Raw genomic sequence first — 19402 nt, forward strand, 5'->3', positions numbered from 1 at the left:
TCAGGCATGTAAACCAGTATATCTGTAATGGATAAAAGTAAGGAGATTACTCAAGAAATTAAAAATAGAACTACCATGTGATTTGGCAGTCCCACTTCTGAGTATATATCCAAAGAAATAAAAATGATTATCTTGAAGAGATATTTATACCTCCTTGTTTATTGCAGCATTATTCACAACAGTCAAGCTATGCAAACAACCTAAGTGTTTATCATTGGATGAATGAATAGGTAAAGGAAATGTGGTACATATATTTGATAGAACATTATTCAACCAAGAAAAATGAGGAAATTCTGCCATCCATCCAACATGGATAGACCTTACGGGCATTATGCTAAATGGAATAAACCAGACAGAGAAGGACAAATGCTGCATGCTATCACTTTTATGTGGAATCTTAAAAACAAACAAACAAACAAGTCAAACTCACAGAAACAGAGAGGAGAAAAGTGGTTGCCAGGGCATGGGGAGGCAGGTAGAGGAAATAGAAATTGGTAAAGGGGTATAAATTTTTAGCTGTAAGATGAAAAAGATTTGAGGATCTAATGTAAAACACGGTAACTATAGTTGATAATACTGTATTGTATAATTGAAATTTTCTAAGAGAATATAGCTTAAGTGTTCTCACCAAAAATAAATAAATAAATATTTAAGATAATGTGTTAATAACTAAATGATGGGAATCCTTTCACAGTATATACACATATTAAATCATCATAATGAACATGTTAAATATAATTTTATTTTCTGAGGCACCTGGGTGGCTCAGTTGGTTAAGCATCTACCTTTGGTCATGATCTCATGGTTCACGAATTCAAGCCCTGTGTCAGGCTGATGCTGACAGCCAGAGCATAGAGCCTTCTTCAGATTCTGTGTCTCCCTCTGTCTCTGCCCCTCCCCCATTCATACTCTTGTCTCTGTCTCTCTCAAAAAACATTTTTTTTTTAAATTTTCAATTATACTCCAGTAAATCTGAAAAAAAAAAAAAAAAAAAAAAGAGATGTTCACAAAATATTCTTTATGTATGTATGTGACCATGGGTCATTCATTTCAAATTACCTAAAAAAAAATTCTGTTATACATTGTCTTATATTGGTATCATTACTTGCAAACTTTCAATAATGTTTCATTATATTATTGTTGAAACTCTTATAGCGAAGAAAAGATTTATCTGATAAAGAGGACCCAAAAATGAGTATGGTAAGAGCTTTAAGAACTTTAGAATCACCTTAGACAGTGTAATAAAAATTATGATTACTGTTAAATATTAGCATTATTAAGGAGGATGGGCAATACTTTCATCAAAAATATTTCCACTTAATTTACTGTGGAAGCCAAGACTTCTTGGGAAAGAAAATGTGGGAGGGACTGTAGTTGAATGTTCACCAGAGAAGAGGGACTTAGGGAGTTAGAGTGTGAGGTTCATTTATACTTGTCTCTCATATGGGGAATATGTAGAATGTACTGCTATTCTTCCCTTAATCCACCTCAATTTTCTTATTTCAAGGGCTTTTCAAATTATGGTCAGAAATCCTCCCAAAGCATGGCTTGTGTAGTTTGTTGTTGTTCCAGCATTAAAATTGCTGAGGGAAAATTAAGGGCAGACAGGAAGCCATAGGAGTTGAGTAGCCAGTTAAATACTTAGTAAAGGAGAAGTTCTGGAGACCACTAAAGGTCATGTTGACAAGTGCTTATTGGAAACACTGATTGCTTAAAACACATTGAAAGTTTATTTTTACCAGGACTGTTTCAGACCAACTAACCCAGAACTCAGTATAAACACAGCAATTATAGCAGCTACATGTTGTGTATTTTCCTAAGCTACTGTTTCCAGAAAACTTTCCCTTGCAGATGGAAACCTTTATGCTGAAAAAGGGGCAAAAATAATCAGAAGGTCTTCAAGGTATTTTCCTGCAGAATTGCCCCTTGTTCCTGCCATGTGTGACATAATTAAGCTGGCATTCTTAGCTTTCCTTGTTCATAAGAATTTCCTTACTCTCTTACAAAATAGAATGAGGCTATTTATTAATTTACCCCACCACAAATATTGTTCGTGTACCTACTATGTGACAATCTGGTATGCTCTTGGGTAGAAAGAGAAATAATACTTAATCCTTGGATTTAGAGTTTGTAATCTACAGGGAGCACAGACACTGTAACTTATGTAAAGAACTATGTGAGAACTACCAGAATAATACAATAAATACATGGTCTCTTGTCAATTCTACAAGTTTTTATGAAGCATCTACTACATACCAGGCAATTTACAGGTATAAACATAATCAACAGGTCTCCTGACTTTAGAGAGTTTATATTGTGGTGGGGATGATAATGATAAACAAACAAAAATCTCATTTGATCTCGGTTGATGACAAGAACTAAGAAGAAAAATAAATGACTTGATTGAAATGAGAAATAGAATCCTTTAGATTTCTGATAGATAAATATTGCACTCAGAGGGAACAGTACAATAGTTGATATTCAAGTAGGTGTGTTCAAGGAATAACAAGGAATTCAGTCTGGCAGTGATATATCTATCATTAGAGGTAGAGGTGGTAAGAAATGAGATGGTCGGGAGTTAGATGTTTTCTGGCCTTGTAGTAAATACCTTGGGTTTTATTCTGAAATGAAACGTGAGGCCATTAGAAAGTGGGAGTGGTGGTGATAATCTGACTTATATATTAATGGGTAACACTGGTTGCCATGTGGAAAATAAATGTGTTGTAGGTTAGGAAGAGTGGAAGAAGAAAATTCAATTTGGAAGTCCTTGCAGTGGTCTAAGTAAGAGATAATGGTGTTTTTTTTTGGACAATAGTGGTAGGATGAAAGTGGTAAGAAATATTTTTAAAGGTTGAGATGGCAAGTTTTACTGCTAGACGAGGTATGGGGTTATAAGAGAGAGTGGAGTCCGGATAATTCCAAGATTTTTGAATGAAGCAAACTGTATGAATAGTGGTCGTATTCACTGAGATGGGGAACAGTGAAGAATAACAGGCCAGGGGAGAGGCAGTAGAATCAAGACTTCCATTTTTGACACATTAAGCTTCAGATATCTAGTAGTCATCTGCCTAGAGATACTAAATTGACAGGGCAAAGTCAGAGCTGGGCATAAAAATTCAGAATCCTTCTGTATAAAGATGGTATTTAATGCTGTGGGGCTGGCTTTCTTTTGGGAATTGAATATAGATAGAGAAAAGGTGAGAGGATTGGGCTTCAAGGGAAATTAATAGTTACAGGTCTAGAAGAATAGGATGAGGATACTTATCTTACGTTTGAGACCTTCAAGGAAGACTTCCCAGAAAGGGCACAAGATGGAATGGGTCTTGGGACCAGCAGGAGGTATCCAGATGGACAAAAGATGAGGAGGGAATAAGGGACATTTTTAGGACAGGGAACTTCATGTACAAAGATGAAAGAATAAATAAAATCAGACATTTTCAGTGTAGAGTAAGGGCAGCACTGAGATAGAGAAGTAGTTAAATGCCAACTTGTGAAGCACTTTGTTTTGTATTGATACATCATTTGGATTTTATCTTACTGAGGTCTTTGGATATGTTAAAGCAAGGATATGTTGCACTTTGAAAATAATCATTTTACCTTGCCTAATTAAAAAGAAGGATGGATGGATTGAAAGGAGGGTGGGAGGAAGGAAGGGAAGGAGAAAAGAAAGAAGGAAGAAAGGAAAAAATAAATCACAATTACTTGAAATTCACAATCAGAGGAAATTAAATACCTAGAATATTTTGTGTAACTGTGCTAATAAATTTGGGGATCTATAGGAAAACATAGAATAAAAAGTGATTCAAGGTAATAACTATGAAAGAAGTGAAAAAGTTATTAAAGACTTCTTAAATTTGGGCAAGATCCATATGATTTTGTCTGTGAATTCATTTGGGTCTTCATGAAACAGATAATTGCTGTGTAATTTAAACTATTCCAGATTGGTAGAGAAAAAAGGGAAACTATCTCAATTCATTTTCACAAAGTCACCATAATAATGATTCAAAAACCAGAGAGGGGCACCTGGGTGGCTCAGTCAGTTAAGTGTCTGACTTCAACTCAGGTCATGATCTCACAGTCCGTGAGTTTGAGCCCTACGTCCGGCTCTGTGCTGATAGCTCAGAGCCTGGAGCCCGCTTCCGATTCTGTGTCTCCCTCGCTCTCTGCCCCTCCCCTGTTCACGCTCTGTCTCTCTCTGTCTCAAAAATAAATAAAAACATTAAAAAAAAATAAAATCTTAAAAAAACAAAAACAAAACCCAGAGAAACCCCCAAAATAATCTGAACAATTGAATTTCAATTTTGATGTAAAAATCATAAGTAATAGACTATCAAATATCATCTAGGACATAGAAAGTAGAAATAAAAGTAACTTTAAGAATCCAAGAATGATTAGTATTAGAAAATTGTTTAAAATTATCCACTTCTTTAATAGATCAGATGAGAAAAAAATACATAAGTATTTAAAAGATACTGAAAAGGTATTTTATGTAAGTCATTATCTCTTCCTGCTTACATGTCCTAGTAAACCCATCTATCAGCAATTGACAAATCCAGGGGCCAGAAATTGATAGCTTGAGGAGGAGAATATCCAAATATAGTCTAACAGAATGGTACTGTCAATCAACTGGATTAAATTGACAATTGTAGAATAGTTCATCCAACAGCAGTAGAATACACATACTTCTCAAACTCATAAGAGTATTCACCAAAACAGACCATGTTCTGGCTGGTAAACACATCTTAGCAAATTTTAAAGAACAGAGATCATACAAAACTTGCTCTCAGGCCACATAGAATTCATCTATGGAAGTAAGTTAATAGAAAGATAGCTTAAAAATCCCCAAATATTTGCAGATTAACCAGCAAACTTCAAAATAATACATGGGTCAAAGAGTCTCATGAGAAATTAAAAAGTAGTTCAAATGAAATGAAAATAAAATACACCTTTTCAAAATTTGTGCCATCTAAGCAGAGCTTAGAAGGAAATTTATAGTATTAATTGTATGTGTTAGAAAATAAGAAATTTCTTAAAATAAATAATCTAAGCTTCTATCTTAAGCTAGAAAAAGAACAGCAAATTAAATCCAAAGTAATCAGAAGAAGAGAATAAAAATTAGAGCAGAAATGAATGGTTTTGATGTAGAAAATCAAAAGAGAAAAATCAATGAAACCAAAGGCTGGTTCTTAGAAAGATCAATAAAATTATAAACTTTGAGCCAGGCTAACCAAGACCAAAAGAGGGAACACTCAAATTGTTAATATCATAAATGAAAAAGGGTTAATTGTTGGAGGGATGGCAGTGGGGGGATGGGCTCAATGGGTGATGGGCCTTAAGGAGAGCATTTGTTGGAATGAGCACTGGGTGTTATATGTAAGTGATGAATCAGTAAATTCTACTCCTGAAACCAATACTACACTATATGTTAACTAACTTGAATTTAAGTTTAAAAAAAAAAAAATGAAAGAGGGATTATCACTACTGATTCCATGGACATTAAAAAAATAATAGAGGAATATTATGAACAACTCTGTACCCAGAGTTTGATAACCTACTTGAAATGGATCAATTCTTTGAAAGACATAGTTTACCAAAACTCAAACAAGGGGAAATAGATCATCTGAATAACCTTATATCTATTGAAGAAATTAAATCAGTAATTAATAGCCTTCTAAAACAGGGACAGATTTGGTGTGAGCTCTAGGAATTGATGAAATCACCCAGTGAAATTGAGAGGATTAGAGACCAGAAAAGTAAAAATAAAACCAGGAGAAAACCACTCATGAAAGCCAAAGGAGAACAGAGTTCTAGAAGAGAATGTTTGACAGAGCAAGTAAGATCAGACTGAAAAATGAATATTGGATGTTGTGGGATGGAGGGCTTGGGTTACCGTGGACCAATCCATGTTGATGGATTGTTAACATTGGAATCCTGATTGCCCTAATGCAAGTACATCCTTTTGTACTGAAAATATTTTTCTTGGAACATTAGTCCCATATACTTCTTAGAGCCTTTTCTATGCTAGTGTACATCATGAGTCTCTTAAACATGGTTTCTCAAACTTATTTGATCTAGGAGCTCTTCTGCTGTTGTGTTAGCATTTTTCAGATCTGTCGTTCCTTAGAACACATTTCAAGAAACATTGGCGTATACCAATCTTTGAAGGAGCCTGATGACAAAGACACCAGAGAGGTAGGGTAGTAGCTACTGGGAATTTTTATAGCATGAAGCTGAAACTTATAATAAGCAATGTGAGGAGACTAGGAGATCTAGAGAGGTTGGTATTACAGGAAAGGGGGTTCTTGGAGTCCTAGAAGAGATGAATGGGAATAAGACCTGAGAGTGAGTATAGGTTTGAAGAAATGTAAGAAAATAAAAAAAGGACGCAGATAGTTGAGGGAAGTAAAGACAGATTCTCTATCTGGTGACGCAAAACAATAGATTGTCTTGCAGACACAGAATGAAGAGACTCTACTATACTTTTGAAAAGGAAAAATTAATGGAGACTGTGATAGTCTTGATAGTCCCAATTCCGTTACTTAGTGGATATAAGTATGAGATGTCTCCAAGTAGAAATTTCTGATTATACTGGAAGTCTGAATGAGTTTTAAAATTCCATATTTCACAGGATGCCAGACATGCAGCTGAAGAAGAAATTTATACCAATTTAAACCAGAAGATTGACCAGTTTCTACAGCTGGCTGACTATGACTGGATGACTGGAGATTTGGGCAACAAAGCTAGTGATTACCTAGTAGACCTCATTGCCTTTCTACGAAGCACTTTTGCTGTATTCACACACCTTCCTGTAAGTGACAATTGCTCTTACTTTGCTCATCATATAGAAGAAAATTTTGTTAAAATCTATCTTGGTGAAAGATGTTTGTTTCTGTTTTAACTAGCCAGGAGGCTCTTCAGGATATAAAAACTCACACTATAGTTATTGCCCCTTGATGAGATTTAGAGATCTCTTCCATCATTTTCTCACTGAGTTTTGCAGTTTTTTTTATTTTGTTGAAAATGGTCCCTAATATCATGTGTATTTCTGTTCCTCCTAACTTCACCTGAAGTAATTAGTGCAAACACATAGTGCATGCTATGGTAGAAATAGAAGAAAAACTTAGGAGTTAGAATTTCAGGCATGTATCTTTAATCCTAGAATATCCACTTAATTTTTTTTTTTATAACCTTAACTATCTGGTGAAATTCTCCATCTTTTAATCTAATTTATCTATCATTTCTCTATTTTCTTTAGCATATTAATTAGTAATTTTAAAGTTATTTTTTTATGTTTATTAATGGTAATATGTAGTTTATCTACATATGGGTAGAATTATTTTTGATCCTTTTTTTGGTTCTCGGTCATATGGTCCTGACTTTTTCTGTTAATTTTTGGTTGATGTTAGACATTGCATTTATTTAAAACATGTAGAGGTTCCAGGTGAGGACATTTCCAACTAAAGTCGGTTTATCCCTTTTTTTACTAAGTAGGTAGTATGGGCAGATGGGTTATGGTTTGAGCCTCATCACCTACTCCCTTCATGCGCAGATCTGGGTCAAGCTTGGATTGTAGATGCAGCATACCTTTCGTTTGCCCCTGTTATTAGTATGTGGTTCTTTAGAGCCTTTAATGAGAGCCTGACACATCACTGTCTCTTCAGGACCAAGAGGACTATGGATATTTCCATTTTTCAGAGGAACCTTATCTCTTTCAGCCTCTTGCCTTTTTTAATTTTAGAATTTGGCAAATGTCTTAAGAAGGAGGATTCCCCAGATCAACAGTTGCCAACAGGAAAAAAGTGGTTGGAGATTGTCAGTGTCAATTTACCACTCCCTCAAGATTTTTCAGCTCCCAACTGAAATTCTCATGAATCCTCCCACTAGTGAATCTTTTTCTGTGATACACTGTAAGACTGGGGGAAGATCTTACTTTGCTTTTCAAAAGTTTTGCCTTAGACCGTTATTTTCCTCTGCTGTGTAGCTTTAGAATTCAGAAAATGTCTGAGGAGAAAGCTGGCCCTCAAATCTCCAATTTTGGCACTTCAGCCCCGTGGAAACAACAAAAATTCAGTGATTTTTTTTTTTTCACCCCAGTAGTTACTCCCCTGCCTGCGCCTAACCCAAATTTTTGGTCTGTTCCTATGCCCACGTTTGGCAGATGCCTCCAGGGATGGCTGCAGAGCCTCAGCTCACCTTTAAAAGGTCTGCCCTCTTTGCAGCGTTATTCCTTTTAGTCCTCATTGCTTCATAGTCTTCTCGTGTGTCCGTTTTTTACTGCCTTTTATACTGCTCGGTGGGAGCACTGGCCTGCAGAAAACTAGGTCATTTCATCTAGCTTCATCTTGATACTGAAGCCAGGCATAAGTAGCACAAAGGAGAACATGATGAACCAATCTCACAATTATGAATAAGAAAACAGACTGAATCAAATTTTAGCAAAGCAGTTCCACGGTGTTTGAAGAAAGTAATTTCCCACTGCTATGTAGGACTTATTCTGGAAATGCAAGGATGGTTTGATATTTAAAAATCGGTGAATATAATTTATCACATTACTAGGTAAAAGAGACAAAGATCATAATTGTGTATTCTAAAAAGGCATTGTACAACATCCAGCCTGCACTCCTGATTACAAAAAATACTTAGTAAAATTCAACCAATATAATATTTCAGTAACATGATAGGGAGCACCTATGTGAAATTCAGCAACCACCATGGATTTAACAGTGGAACACTAAAAACATTTATTTGCATTTACATCAGAAGTATGGTGGGGCTTCTGGGTAGCTCAGTTGGTTAAGCAACTGACTTCAGCTCAGGTCATGATCTCACAGTTCACGAGTTCCAGCCCCTCATTGGGCTTACTACTGCTTTTATTCTATCAAATAAGGTTAAAAAAAAAAAAAAGAAATAAATAATACATATTCTCATTGTTCATAGATTATTACTGTGTGGTTGGATAACCCCCTCTCCCCGCAAATAAATTAAAAAAATAATTAGGACCAGTAAGACTTTAGTTGGTTAGATGGTCCACTTAGAAAACAAATTTAAAAAAATGCTGTATTCATTATTGGATTATAAGATCCCTGTAAATATACTTAACAAGTTATATGTAGGACCAATGTGAAGAACATTTCACAGAGTAATTTAAGAGAGGCTTTATTATGTACAAATATATGCAGTATTTTAGATGGGAATATTTCATATTGCAGAGAATTTTTCCAAAATTAATCTAATTGCAGTGATATGAATTTAGTGGTGGGGGGTCATCTTAACAAAATGATTCTAGAATTTATTTGGAGACAAAAATGGACAGTATTTGCCAGAAGATATGAAGAAGTAAATTGAGTGTGGTCTTTTCCTAGAAATGTTCATTATACACTGAAAATTCAATTAAATACCCTTCTCCCATTGGAATAAACTGATAAAGAAAGAGAACATAAAATCTGGAAGTAGTTCAAAGTACATGTAAGAATTTAGTATATGGGGAAGGTGGCGTTCAGCAATGGCTGTTGCCACTACTGTCTGCTAATGTGGATAAAAAGATGTTAAGTCCAAACTTCACTTATCAAAATAAGTTCTAGATCCAATGACTGTTTACATTTTTAAAAAGAAAGAAATTAGGGGAGAATCAATAAAAATATTAGCAAGTATTTATTTGTCTAAAATATTAGCAAATATTTCTGTAATCTGTGAGTCAGCATCCTAAGGGTGACACCAGGGGCACCTGGGCCTGTTACGGGCTTAGTCTGTTATGCTTCCAACTCTTGATTTCGGCTCAGGTCATGATCTTCCAGTTTGTGAGATGGAGCCTCGTGTCTGGCTCTGTGCTGAGCATGGAGCCTGCTTAGGATTCTCTCCCCCCGCCCCATCTCTCTCTTTCTGTCTCTCTCTCTCTCTCTCTCTGACCCTCCCCCTCCACTTGCATGTACATACTCTCTCTCTCAATAAATAAATAAAATAAAATAAGGATGACACCAAAGAGTGAAATCATTAAGGAAAAGGTTAATAATTTGGCTGCATAGAATGTTTTGTAAGAAAACAGATGAACATAAGGGAAGGGAAACAAAAATAATACAAAACAGGGAGGGAGATGAAACATAAGAGACTCTTAAATATAGAGAAAAACTGAGGGTTCCCGGAAGGGTTCTGGGTGGAGCAGATGATCTAAATGGGCAAGGGGCATTAAGGAGGACACTTGTTGGGATAAGCACTGGTTGTTACATGTAGGGGATGAATCACTGGATTCTACTCCTAAAATCGTTAGTGGTCTATATGATAACTAACTTGGATGTAAATGAAAAATAAAAATAACTGTTTTGTAAGATACCTAAAAAGAATTAATAAAGAAAATAGAATGTAAACATATCAAAAAAAGTACGTAACAAGTATTCCAAAAGGTTAAAATCTGTACTATATAACAATATAACAACATTGTTTCAAATTTAGTAAGAAAATAACACACAACTTGGGAAAGTTTGTAAATGTTGTATTTTAGGCAGTCAGAAAAGAAGAAAAATATAAGATAACATGAACAAAATATGCAACTCTGGTAATAAGACAAACGTATTAATGTTGTAGGATATTTTTGCCTATAAACTTGCCAAAAGTAAATAAGAAAATGATGATGTTCAATATTTATGAGAAACATTTCCAAAAATCGGTATTCTGATACATTGCTGGAAGGTGTGTAAATTGGTATATCCTTCTTGGTGGTCAGTTTTTCAATATGCCTCAAAAAACTCATAAAATTTGCTTACCTTTGACCCTGCAATCCAATCCCACTTTTAGCATTCTAACTTAATGAAATAATCATGGGTATATTATACAATTCAGATGTGAGTATGTTCAACATAGTATTTATTGTCTTTTGCATAGTGGAGTAGAGAATAAGTTAAAAGCCAGTAATAGATGTGTTAGCTCAATAAATTATTATATATTCACATAATGTGATGTCAGTCATTAAATTAATGGAGATAGATATTTATTGGTTTAAGATATGTTAATTATTTCTTGATTAGAAAAGTGGATTGCAAAATCATTGTATATAATATGATCTCACTTTTATTAATATAGATATAGACACATTAATCATTTATACTATATACAATAAAAAATCTAGAATTATGCACTCCCTGGTTTAACTATACTAATCTCTACATAGCTTTTAATTTTTTTCTTTTTGTTTATCTGTGTTTAAAAATATTTTTTCTGTCATGAAACATTTGCTACTTTTATAATTGTGGAGTGGGGGGAGGCGACTTTAGAATTATTATTCTCTGTTTCAAGATTATTCTCTTTGATAATTAATTTATATTAAAAACCACTTTTATTGAAGAAAGATGTTTACAAATGTATTTCATTTTTTGAAAGGAAAATGGCTAATAGTATTTTGGCCGTAATGTCTCCTCCAGCATTGTACAGGTGCTTGAATGAGAAAGATTTTGGAATGTGATGAAAAATAAAATGTAGTAGTTCACAGTCAAAGCCATTCTAAACAGGTGTTCCCTATATTCGTCTTCCTTGCTTTTTTTCTGTTCTTAAAAAAATAAAATGACACCCTCATGAGCATGACTGTTTTACATGTCATATAATACAGAGTTCCTATGTATTCAGTAGTTATCATAGGTCAGCTCCATACTTACTTGAATGTCCAGGCCATTTAGAAATAGCACTGTTAATCAGATTCATGTTTGTCTAACACAAAGTACATGCTTTTTCTACCAGTAGAGTTGTGACCTTTCTTGCAGGTCTATACTGTAAATAATTCGTTGAGGAGTTTTCCTTTTATTTTGTTTATTCTGAGCTGTCATTGCTATCTAAATACTATAACCTCTCAGTGTGGATCAGGATGATCGTGCTGTTCAGAATCAAAGTGGGTGGTGACTCAGCCCTAAATCCTCAATATTCTGCAAATACCATGTTTCTGTGTAGTCTAGTATAGAGATCTTCTTTCTGAAGCCACTGTTAAAAAAAAGTATTTGCATTCACCAACCATTGTATTCTCTAGAATCAAATTAGTATGGGTTCTAAAACGATCCCTTCTTCTGGGTTTACACAGAGCAGAATAGACCACCCAGCACTTGTGTTTATGTTCGCCAACGTGCTGGATAACTTCTGCATGGAACCTTGTATTTATAAACTGTATTAGCCAAACAGAACTGTGTCTGAGATTTGCTCTTGTGCACTAATAGTGGAAGATGAGAGAGGAAAGAGCTATTTCTGAGGAAAAAACAAAAACAAAATCATTTCTCTTTTAATTAATATGAATATTTCTTTTCATATTTTCAACTCCCTAGCAAGAGTGGCTCTCTTCTCAAAGAGCGACTGAATAATAGGAAATATGTATATGGAAAGAACTGTAAAGAAAAAGCCAAAGACTGTATTGTTCTATTACATTTTGAAATCTCCAGGTTTTCTTAGTTCTCAGGGATGTTTTGTCACTACATAAGCAACATAACCCAGAGTATAGGGCGGTGTGCAGGTTTGTGTGTGTGAGAGAAAGACAGGGAGGGAGGCAGAATGGAGAGGGAAAGAGAGTGTTTGGGTGGAAGTGGATGTCTTAGAATTTACTTCATCGAACACTGAATGTTTGGGGGCGGGTAATTGTTGAGATTTGCAACTATTTCCCTCTTGAAGTTTTCATGCCCAAGGTGGCCTACCTATTTTCACGAGGCACCCAGAAATGATTGTAATAATAACGTTTTCCACAGTTAGAATTCAAAATTGTTGCCACGTCCTTAAAGAGATGAGGTAAGTACACAAGCATGTTGGCAGACTCCAGTTGTGTGATTTAGAATTTCAGGCACAGCTACCCAGTTTGCATGCTCAGCATAAGAGCATACTTTTGAGAATTTATCCTGGTTATCCTAATAATTATCTCTCAGAAATGCATGAGAGAAAGGAAATGCTGTCTCAAGTAACGGACCCAGAGGAGGGAATCCTGACTTTGTTTTCTCTGTCTGCTCTTAATGTTAATTTATATGACCCGGGTCAAGATCTCTCTTAACCCATTTTGGTTTGCCTTAGTTTCTTGGTTTCTTAGTTTTCACAGTGTTACCTCTTCTTGGCCTTTCTTCCTGGGCAGTTATTTGATGGACCATCTTTAAGGGAAGGTCATTTTCTATATAAAGGTTCCTGACATTTTTCCTGCCTAAAGCCCTTTTAAAATGACATTTCTCTTAGTACTGCATTTAATTCTGTGAACTGCAGCCATCTCAGGACCAACCAAATGATACTGCAAGTTAGGAAACTGTCAGTGCCTCCCATTAAGTATAAAATCTCTGTGACCATCAAGACTGTCCATAATATGACCTCCAAACTACTATTTTGTCCTTGTCTCTCTCCATTTTCTATTTGCCCAAGATACTCCTTCCAAACTGAAGTAATGCTCTTTGTCAAACACATCAAACTATTTTCCATCCTTGTTGTTGTTCATACCTTTTTGTGTACTTTAACCGTGTGTATTGAAATTGAAATCTTTCCCATCCTTCAAGGCTCCTTTCAAATCCCACAGCTTCCATGAAGCCTTCTCCTGTTCTCCCAACCAGGTATGACATCTTTCTTTTTCGTTTGGCACTTATTATATGGCACTAACCTAATTCTGTCCTGGGCGGGATGTGTGTCATTGACCTATGTGCTTATTTCAGGAAAGGGGAGCGTGGTAAGTTAGAAGTACCTACTATCTTCCAGACGCTTTACGTGTGTTACATGTCATCCCAATTAATGAAGATGCAAAATGCCTTAGGCAGATGAGTATGATCCCAGTTTCAATGATGACAGTGTGAACTCAGGGAAGTTACATACTTTGTAAGAGATACCAGAAATAGGCGGCAGTGTCAGGATTTAAACAGATGTATTTGACTTTATAACTTTTCCTCTGTACCATTGTGCCTATTAAATTGATTGCCAGCCATAGGACTGTAAACTGTGGCCACACAGAGACCTTGTTTGATTCATGTCTGTCTGTGTCTACTGTGCAGTTCCTTGCATGAAGTGGTGCACAATAAGTTTTTGTGGAGTTTTCTTATTTTGTGTAATAAATTAAGTGAATTCCTACCTAAGGATCAAAAACCATTTTGGGATCATGTGTATCATTAAAAGTACTCATTTAATTATTAAAAAGAAAAGTCACACAGTGTTATTCTGAGACAAGGACCAAAAGTTTGGGTTAGAATTCTTTGTTTTTAAATTTTATTTTATAGAGGGAGAGAGAGCGTGTGCTGCAGTGGGCAGAGAGGCAGAGGTGGAGGAGGGGGGAAGAGGGAGAGAGAATGATAATCTCAAGCAGGCTCTATGCTCAGCCCTGAGCCTGACGAAGGGCTCCATCCCATGACCCTGGGATCATGACCAGAGCTGAAGTCAAGAGTTGGATGCTGAAGGGACTGAGCCGCCCAGGCACCCCTCTTTGGCTTAAAATTCCAAACTGGACTTTCTCCTTCCATATCTCCTTAAATGTACCCAAATTAAAAAAGATCATTGTGTTTCAAGTGACAGAGTCATAATTTAAACATAACTTGCATTTATGTTTCACTTTATGATATTCAAACTTCTTTTATATATTCTCATTATTTCATTTGGATTTTTAAACAAACTTTATGATATATAAACAGTTATTATTTTCCCCATTTGACAAATGTGAAAACTGAGGCCTAAAGTGGTCTTGCTCAGGGTCAGAAAATGAATCAATAGTGGGGCAGATCCTAGGTTTGTTTGTTTTTTTTTTTTTTACTCTGGGTCATGCTTTCTCCACTGTATAAAACCATCTCTTCATATTTAATAATAGCTACTATTTTTTGAGTACATACTGTGTATCACAGTTACTGTGTTTGGCTCTTTTTCTTTCTCTGCCTGTCTCTGTCTCTGTCTCTGTCTCTGTCTCTGTGTGTGTGTGTGAGTGAATTTTGTTGCAAGGAATAAATGAGAATATATGTTAAAATTATATTCTCATATATATGTTCTCATTTATTCCTTGCAAGAAATTGGCAAAAAGGTGTTATTATCTCATTTTACAGATAAGAAAAGTAAATCATGGAGAGGCTTATGTATCAAAAATTAATGATCTAAGAGCCGTGGAGCTGGGCTGTGAACTGCCTTCAAAGCCCATGTTCTCTTCTCTCTTGGCTCTGCTATTTCTGAACTCTGCAGGGGGTACACGAGGCTTTGTTTCATGGAGCCATCATTTAAATGTCTATCCTCTGTGAGATTCTTATTCAGTATTTTTGTTAGTGTATAAAATTGTATTCATTATGAACAGAACAGTTCCCAGCAGGAGAGGTAAATTGTGATAATATGTACAGAAAGTGGAAACTCTGGTAATGGGAAGGATACTAGTTAAGTGGGTTGCCTGTTTCTAACCTAACCTAGTTCCCTTAGCTGACATCTCATGTGGAAATTCTCCTGTCTAATGGTAATAATGATTCTCTAAATCAGCTCAGTCTCTGTGGTTTTCACTTGAACAAAACGTAGGCGTGGCTTGGAGATAGTGTGGGTTTGGTTCCAGACCACAGCAATAAATTGAATTTTGCAATAAAGCAAGTCAAGTGAATGTTTTTGGTTTTTCCATTCATGTAAATTATGTTTACACTATACTGTAGTCTATTAAGTATTCAGTAGCATTATGTTTAACAATCCAATATATATACCTTAGTTGAAAAATGCTTTATTGCTAAAAAATGCTAACCATCATCTCTGAGCTTTTAATGTGTTGTAGTTTTTTGTTTTTTTTTTTTTTTGTGATGGAGGGTCTTTCCTTGATGTTGATGGCTGCTGACTGATCAGGGTGATGGTTACTGAAGGTTGGGGTGGCCGTGGCAATTTTCTTGAAAATAAGACAGTGAAGGGGCACCTGGGTGGCTCAGTTGGTTAAGTATCTGACTGTGGCTCAGGTCATGATCTTACAGCTCATGAGTTCGAGCCCTGCGTTGGGCTCTGTGCTGACAACTCAGAGCCTGGAGTCTGCTTCAGATTCTGTCTCCCTCTCTCTCAGCCCCTCCCCCACTTGCACTCTGCCTCTGTCTCTCTGTGTCTTTCTCTCAAATATAAATAAACTTTTAAAACATTACAAAAAAAAAAAAAAAAAAGACAGCAAAGTTTGTTCTATCGATCGGCTTTTCTTTCCAGGAATGATTTCTCTGTAGCATGTGATGCCATTCGATCACATTTTACTGGCAACAAAACTTCTTTCAAGATTGGAATCAATCCTCTCCAGCCGTGCCACTCTTTGTCAACTGAGTTTACGTGGTGTTCTACTAAGTCACTTGGTATCATTCCAAGCGTCCTCACAGCATCTTCACCAAGAGTAGATGCCATCTCAAGAAACCCCTTTCTTTATGCATCCATAAGAAACGATTCCTCATTGGTTCAAGTTGTATCCTGAAATTGCAGCAATTCAGTCTTATCTTCAGGCTCTGCTTCTACTTCTGGTTCTCTTGCTCTTTCCACTACATCTGCAGTCATTCCCTCCACTGCCCAGCACCTCCTATTTATAAAAAACAAAATATCTACGAAGCGAAATAGAGTGAAGTGCAATAAAATGAGGCATGCCTGTAAGGAAGTTCCAGGTGTTCTTAAGGAACCAGAGGAATCAAAGCCTTCAGGATATCTATCAAATTCTTGTTCAGATTAATTATATAGGTAGAGACAGTGTCCAAGGAATTTTTTTCTTTTTTTGTGTTTTTCCCCCCTGTGATACAACAAATTACAGATTTGCTGATAATTTCTCTGTCTACTGAGAAATCAGTATTCCCTGATGATATGCTGTTAAGATTTTGATTATTTGAGTTACATAGAATACATAGAAATCAACTGATTAGCTCTTTATTAGTGTGGTACTGAGGTTGTGAGTTTAGTTTGGGACTTACATCCTTCAGGAGTTTTGTATTTCTTTAGAGACATCTTTGTGTGTTGAGCTATTACTTGGCGCTTTTCCTCCGGAAAACTGTTACCAACGGCCATGGCCATTCTTTGGTAGTTATCAGCTGGTAGTCCTTTGCCTCTTTAATGATATCGGTCTTTACATTGTCTCCTGCTCTTATAATTGTTAAATAAAAGATTAAGAAAGTTTAAATGCTAAGAAACATTTACTTCTAATCTTGTTTTTGGTGCTGAGATAAGGTAGAAAGTAAGGAGAATCTAGTGCTTAAAGGAGCACAAAATCTACAACTCTCCATATCTAATACACTGTTTAGAGTCAGAGATACCAGTGAGACCATCTTGGACACTGCTCTGTCTGGTCACTTTAATATCTCACATACCTTTATAAAATGGGAAGGAGGCAGCTCTGAGTCTTTCTCATTGTTGCTGAGGTAGTGAGAAACTTGAAATTCTCTGAGGACAAAACAATTATTTCAACATTGCTTATGAGGAGATCAAAGAATTAAAAACATCCCTAACTGTGTAATAATAGGTAAATGGCTATATAAACGATAATACTATTGATCAAGGAACTATTATGCGTTTGTTAAAACTAATATTATGAATATCAAATAATAACATTGCACCGCAAAGTGTTTATAATATAATATTAAATGAAAAAAACAGAGTGAAAATTTTACAAACATGATTACAAGTATGTGAAAACTGTAAAAGCATGTTAGTGGGAAAAATGTTCAGTGAGGAAATATGTGAATTATAAGTAATTGTGTTTGTGGTGTGGCTTCGTAATCTTATTCAAAATTGCCACTCTATAATTTCTTTGTTATTGGCATTTTTAAAATATAATTTATTGTCAAATTGGTTTCCACACAACACCCAGTGCTCATCCCAACAGGTGCCCTCCTCAGTGCCCATCACCCACTTTCCCCTCTCCCCACCCCCATCAACTCTCAGTTTGTTCTCAGTATTTAAGAGTCTCTCGTGGTTTGCCTCCTCCATCTCTGTAACTTCCCCCCCCCCTTTCCCTCTCCCATGGTCTTCTGTTAAGTTTCTCAAGATCCACATAAGAGTGAAAACATATGGTATCTGTCTTTCTCTGCCTGACTTATTTCACTTAGTGAATATCCAGCTCCATCCACATTGCTACAAATGGCCAGATTTCATTCTTTCTCATTGCCAAGTAGTATTCCATTGTATATATAAACCACAACTTCTTTATCCATTCGTCAGTTCATGGACATTTAGGCTCTTTCCATAATTTGGCTATTGTTGAAAGTGCTGCTATAAACACTGGGGTACAAGTGCCCCTATGCATCAGCACTCCTGAATCCCTTGGGTATTGGCATTTTAAAACTATTTAAGCAGGGGTGCCTGGTGGCTCAGTTGGTTAAGCATCCAACTTCTGTTCAGGTCATGATCTCGTGGTTTGTGAGTTCAAGCCCCCCTCGGGCTCTCTGCTATTAGCACAGAGCCTGTTTTGGATCCTCTGTCCCCCTCTCTCTGCCCAACCCCTGCTCTTGCTCTCTCTCTCTCTCTCTCAAAAATAATAAGTAAACATTAAAAAAAACCTAAAAGTATTTAAGCATTTGCTTTATTAAAACATTTTTAGATCTTTGTGGCTTTTTCCAGGTCAGACTTGCCTTTGTTCATAAATTACAATAGTGAAAGATTTCAGTCTTCTTCATTTAGCTCATTCCATTCTTCAGAGTAACACGTTTTACAGATTAAATTTAGGCAAAGATAGGTAAATTATTGTCCAAGATCATACAAGTCAGTATATGGTAGAATAGAGATTTAGATTGAGGCCTCCCATGCTGAAGCCCAAGATCTTTTTGCTATAGTAAACAAGTTGCTTTTTTCCCTAAAATTTTGAAGAGTAAAGGAATAAGTTTGGTTTGGAATTTATGGAAGTTCTGTCAAATTGAGGTGTCCTAGCAAAGTTCTAGGGAAGGGGACTGAGAAACATCATCAGGATTAGATCAGGAATAATAGATCACCATTGAGGGCAACTAAGGGTGTGTGGTCATTACAGGAAGACCATAATGCACTTTATCTTTATGCCACTTTATTTTCAGATGTGTATTTCAAAAACACTTGTGTGTCTGTCATGCCCTCTGCTTAGAAATTTTTAATGATTTGTACTTTTTCTAGTATAACTCTTAGTCACATTACCTATATTCCCTGTAATTCCTCTACATAAACCCTTGACTTCAGCCAAGTAGATCTGTTCACTGTTATCAAACATACTATGCTTATTTCTGGTTGTAAACTTTTGTTCATGGTTTTCTTTCTCCTTGGAAGGACTTATCATCTCACTTTCAAATCTTTCCTTCCTTTAAAATATAACTCAAAGCCTGTTTTCCCAGTGAAGTCTTTCTGGACTGTGCACCCCACCCCCCGCCCCCCAGCTGAAGTCATATCCCAAGGGCTTGACTTTCTTACAAACTTATATAGATCTTAATGGTTTCATTCTCTATTTAAAACATAAGGTATGTTATCTTAAATTACTGTTTTTTTTTTTTTCCTCAAC

The 19402-nt window shown here is 35.9% G+C and overlaps 1 protein-coding gene across 9 annotated transcripts in view; it reads left to right on the forward strand.

Annotated features, from left to right (window-relative positions):
- Window positions 1-19402, forward strand: part of EXOC6B (exocyst complex component 6B) — a 616421-nt gene that overhangs the window by 354272 nt on the left and 242747 nt on the right. For all 9 annotated transcript variants that reach the window (XM_040458548.1, XM_040458544.1, XM_040458543.1 and 6 more), the window contains one exon: window positions 6629-6808. In XM_040458548.1, the coding sequence (XP_040314482.1) occupies window positions 6629-6808 (180 nt within the window). The remainder of the gene's footprint in view (window positions 1-6628; window positions 6809-19402) is intronic.

Source organism: Herpailurus yagouaroundi, unplaced genomic scaffold (genome assembly GCF_014898765.1).
Source record: "Herpailurus yagouaroundi ecotype Mexico unplaced genomic scaffold, PumYag 221, whole genome shotgun sequence".
NCBI classification, from domain to species: Eukaryota; Metazoa; Chordata; class Mammalia; order Carnivora; family Felidae; genus Herpailurus; species Herpailurus yagouaroundi.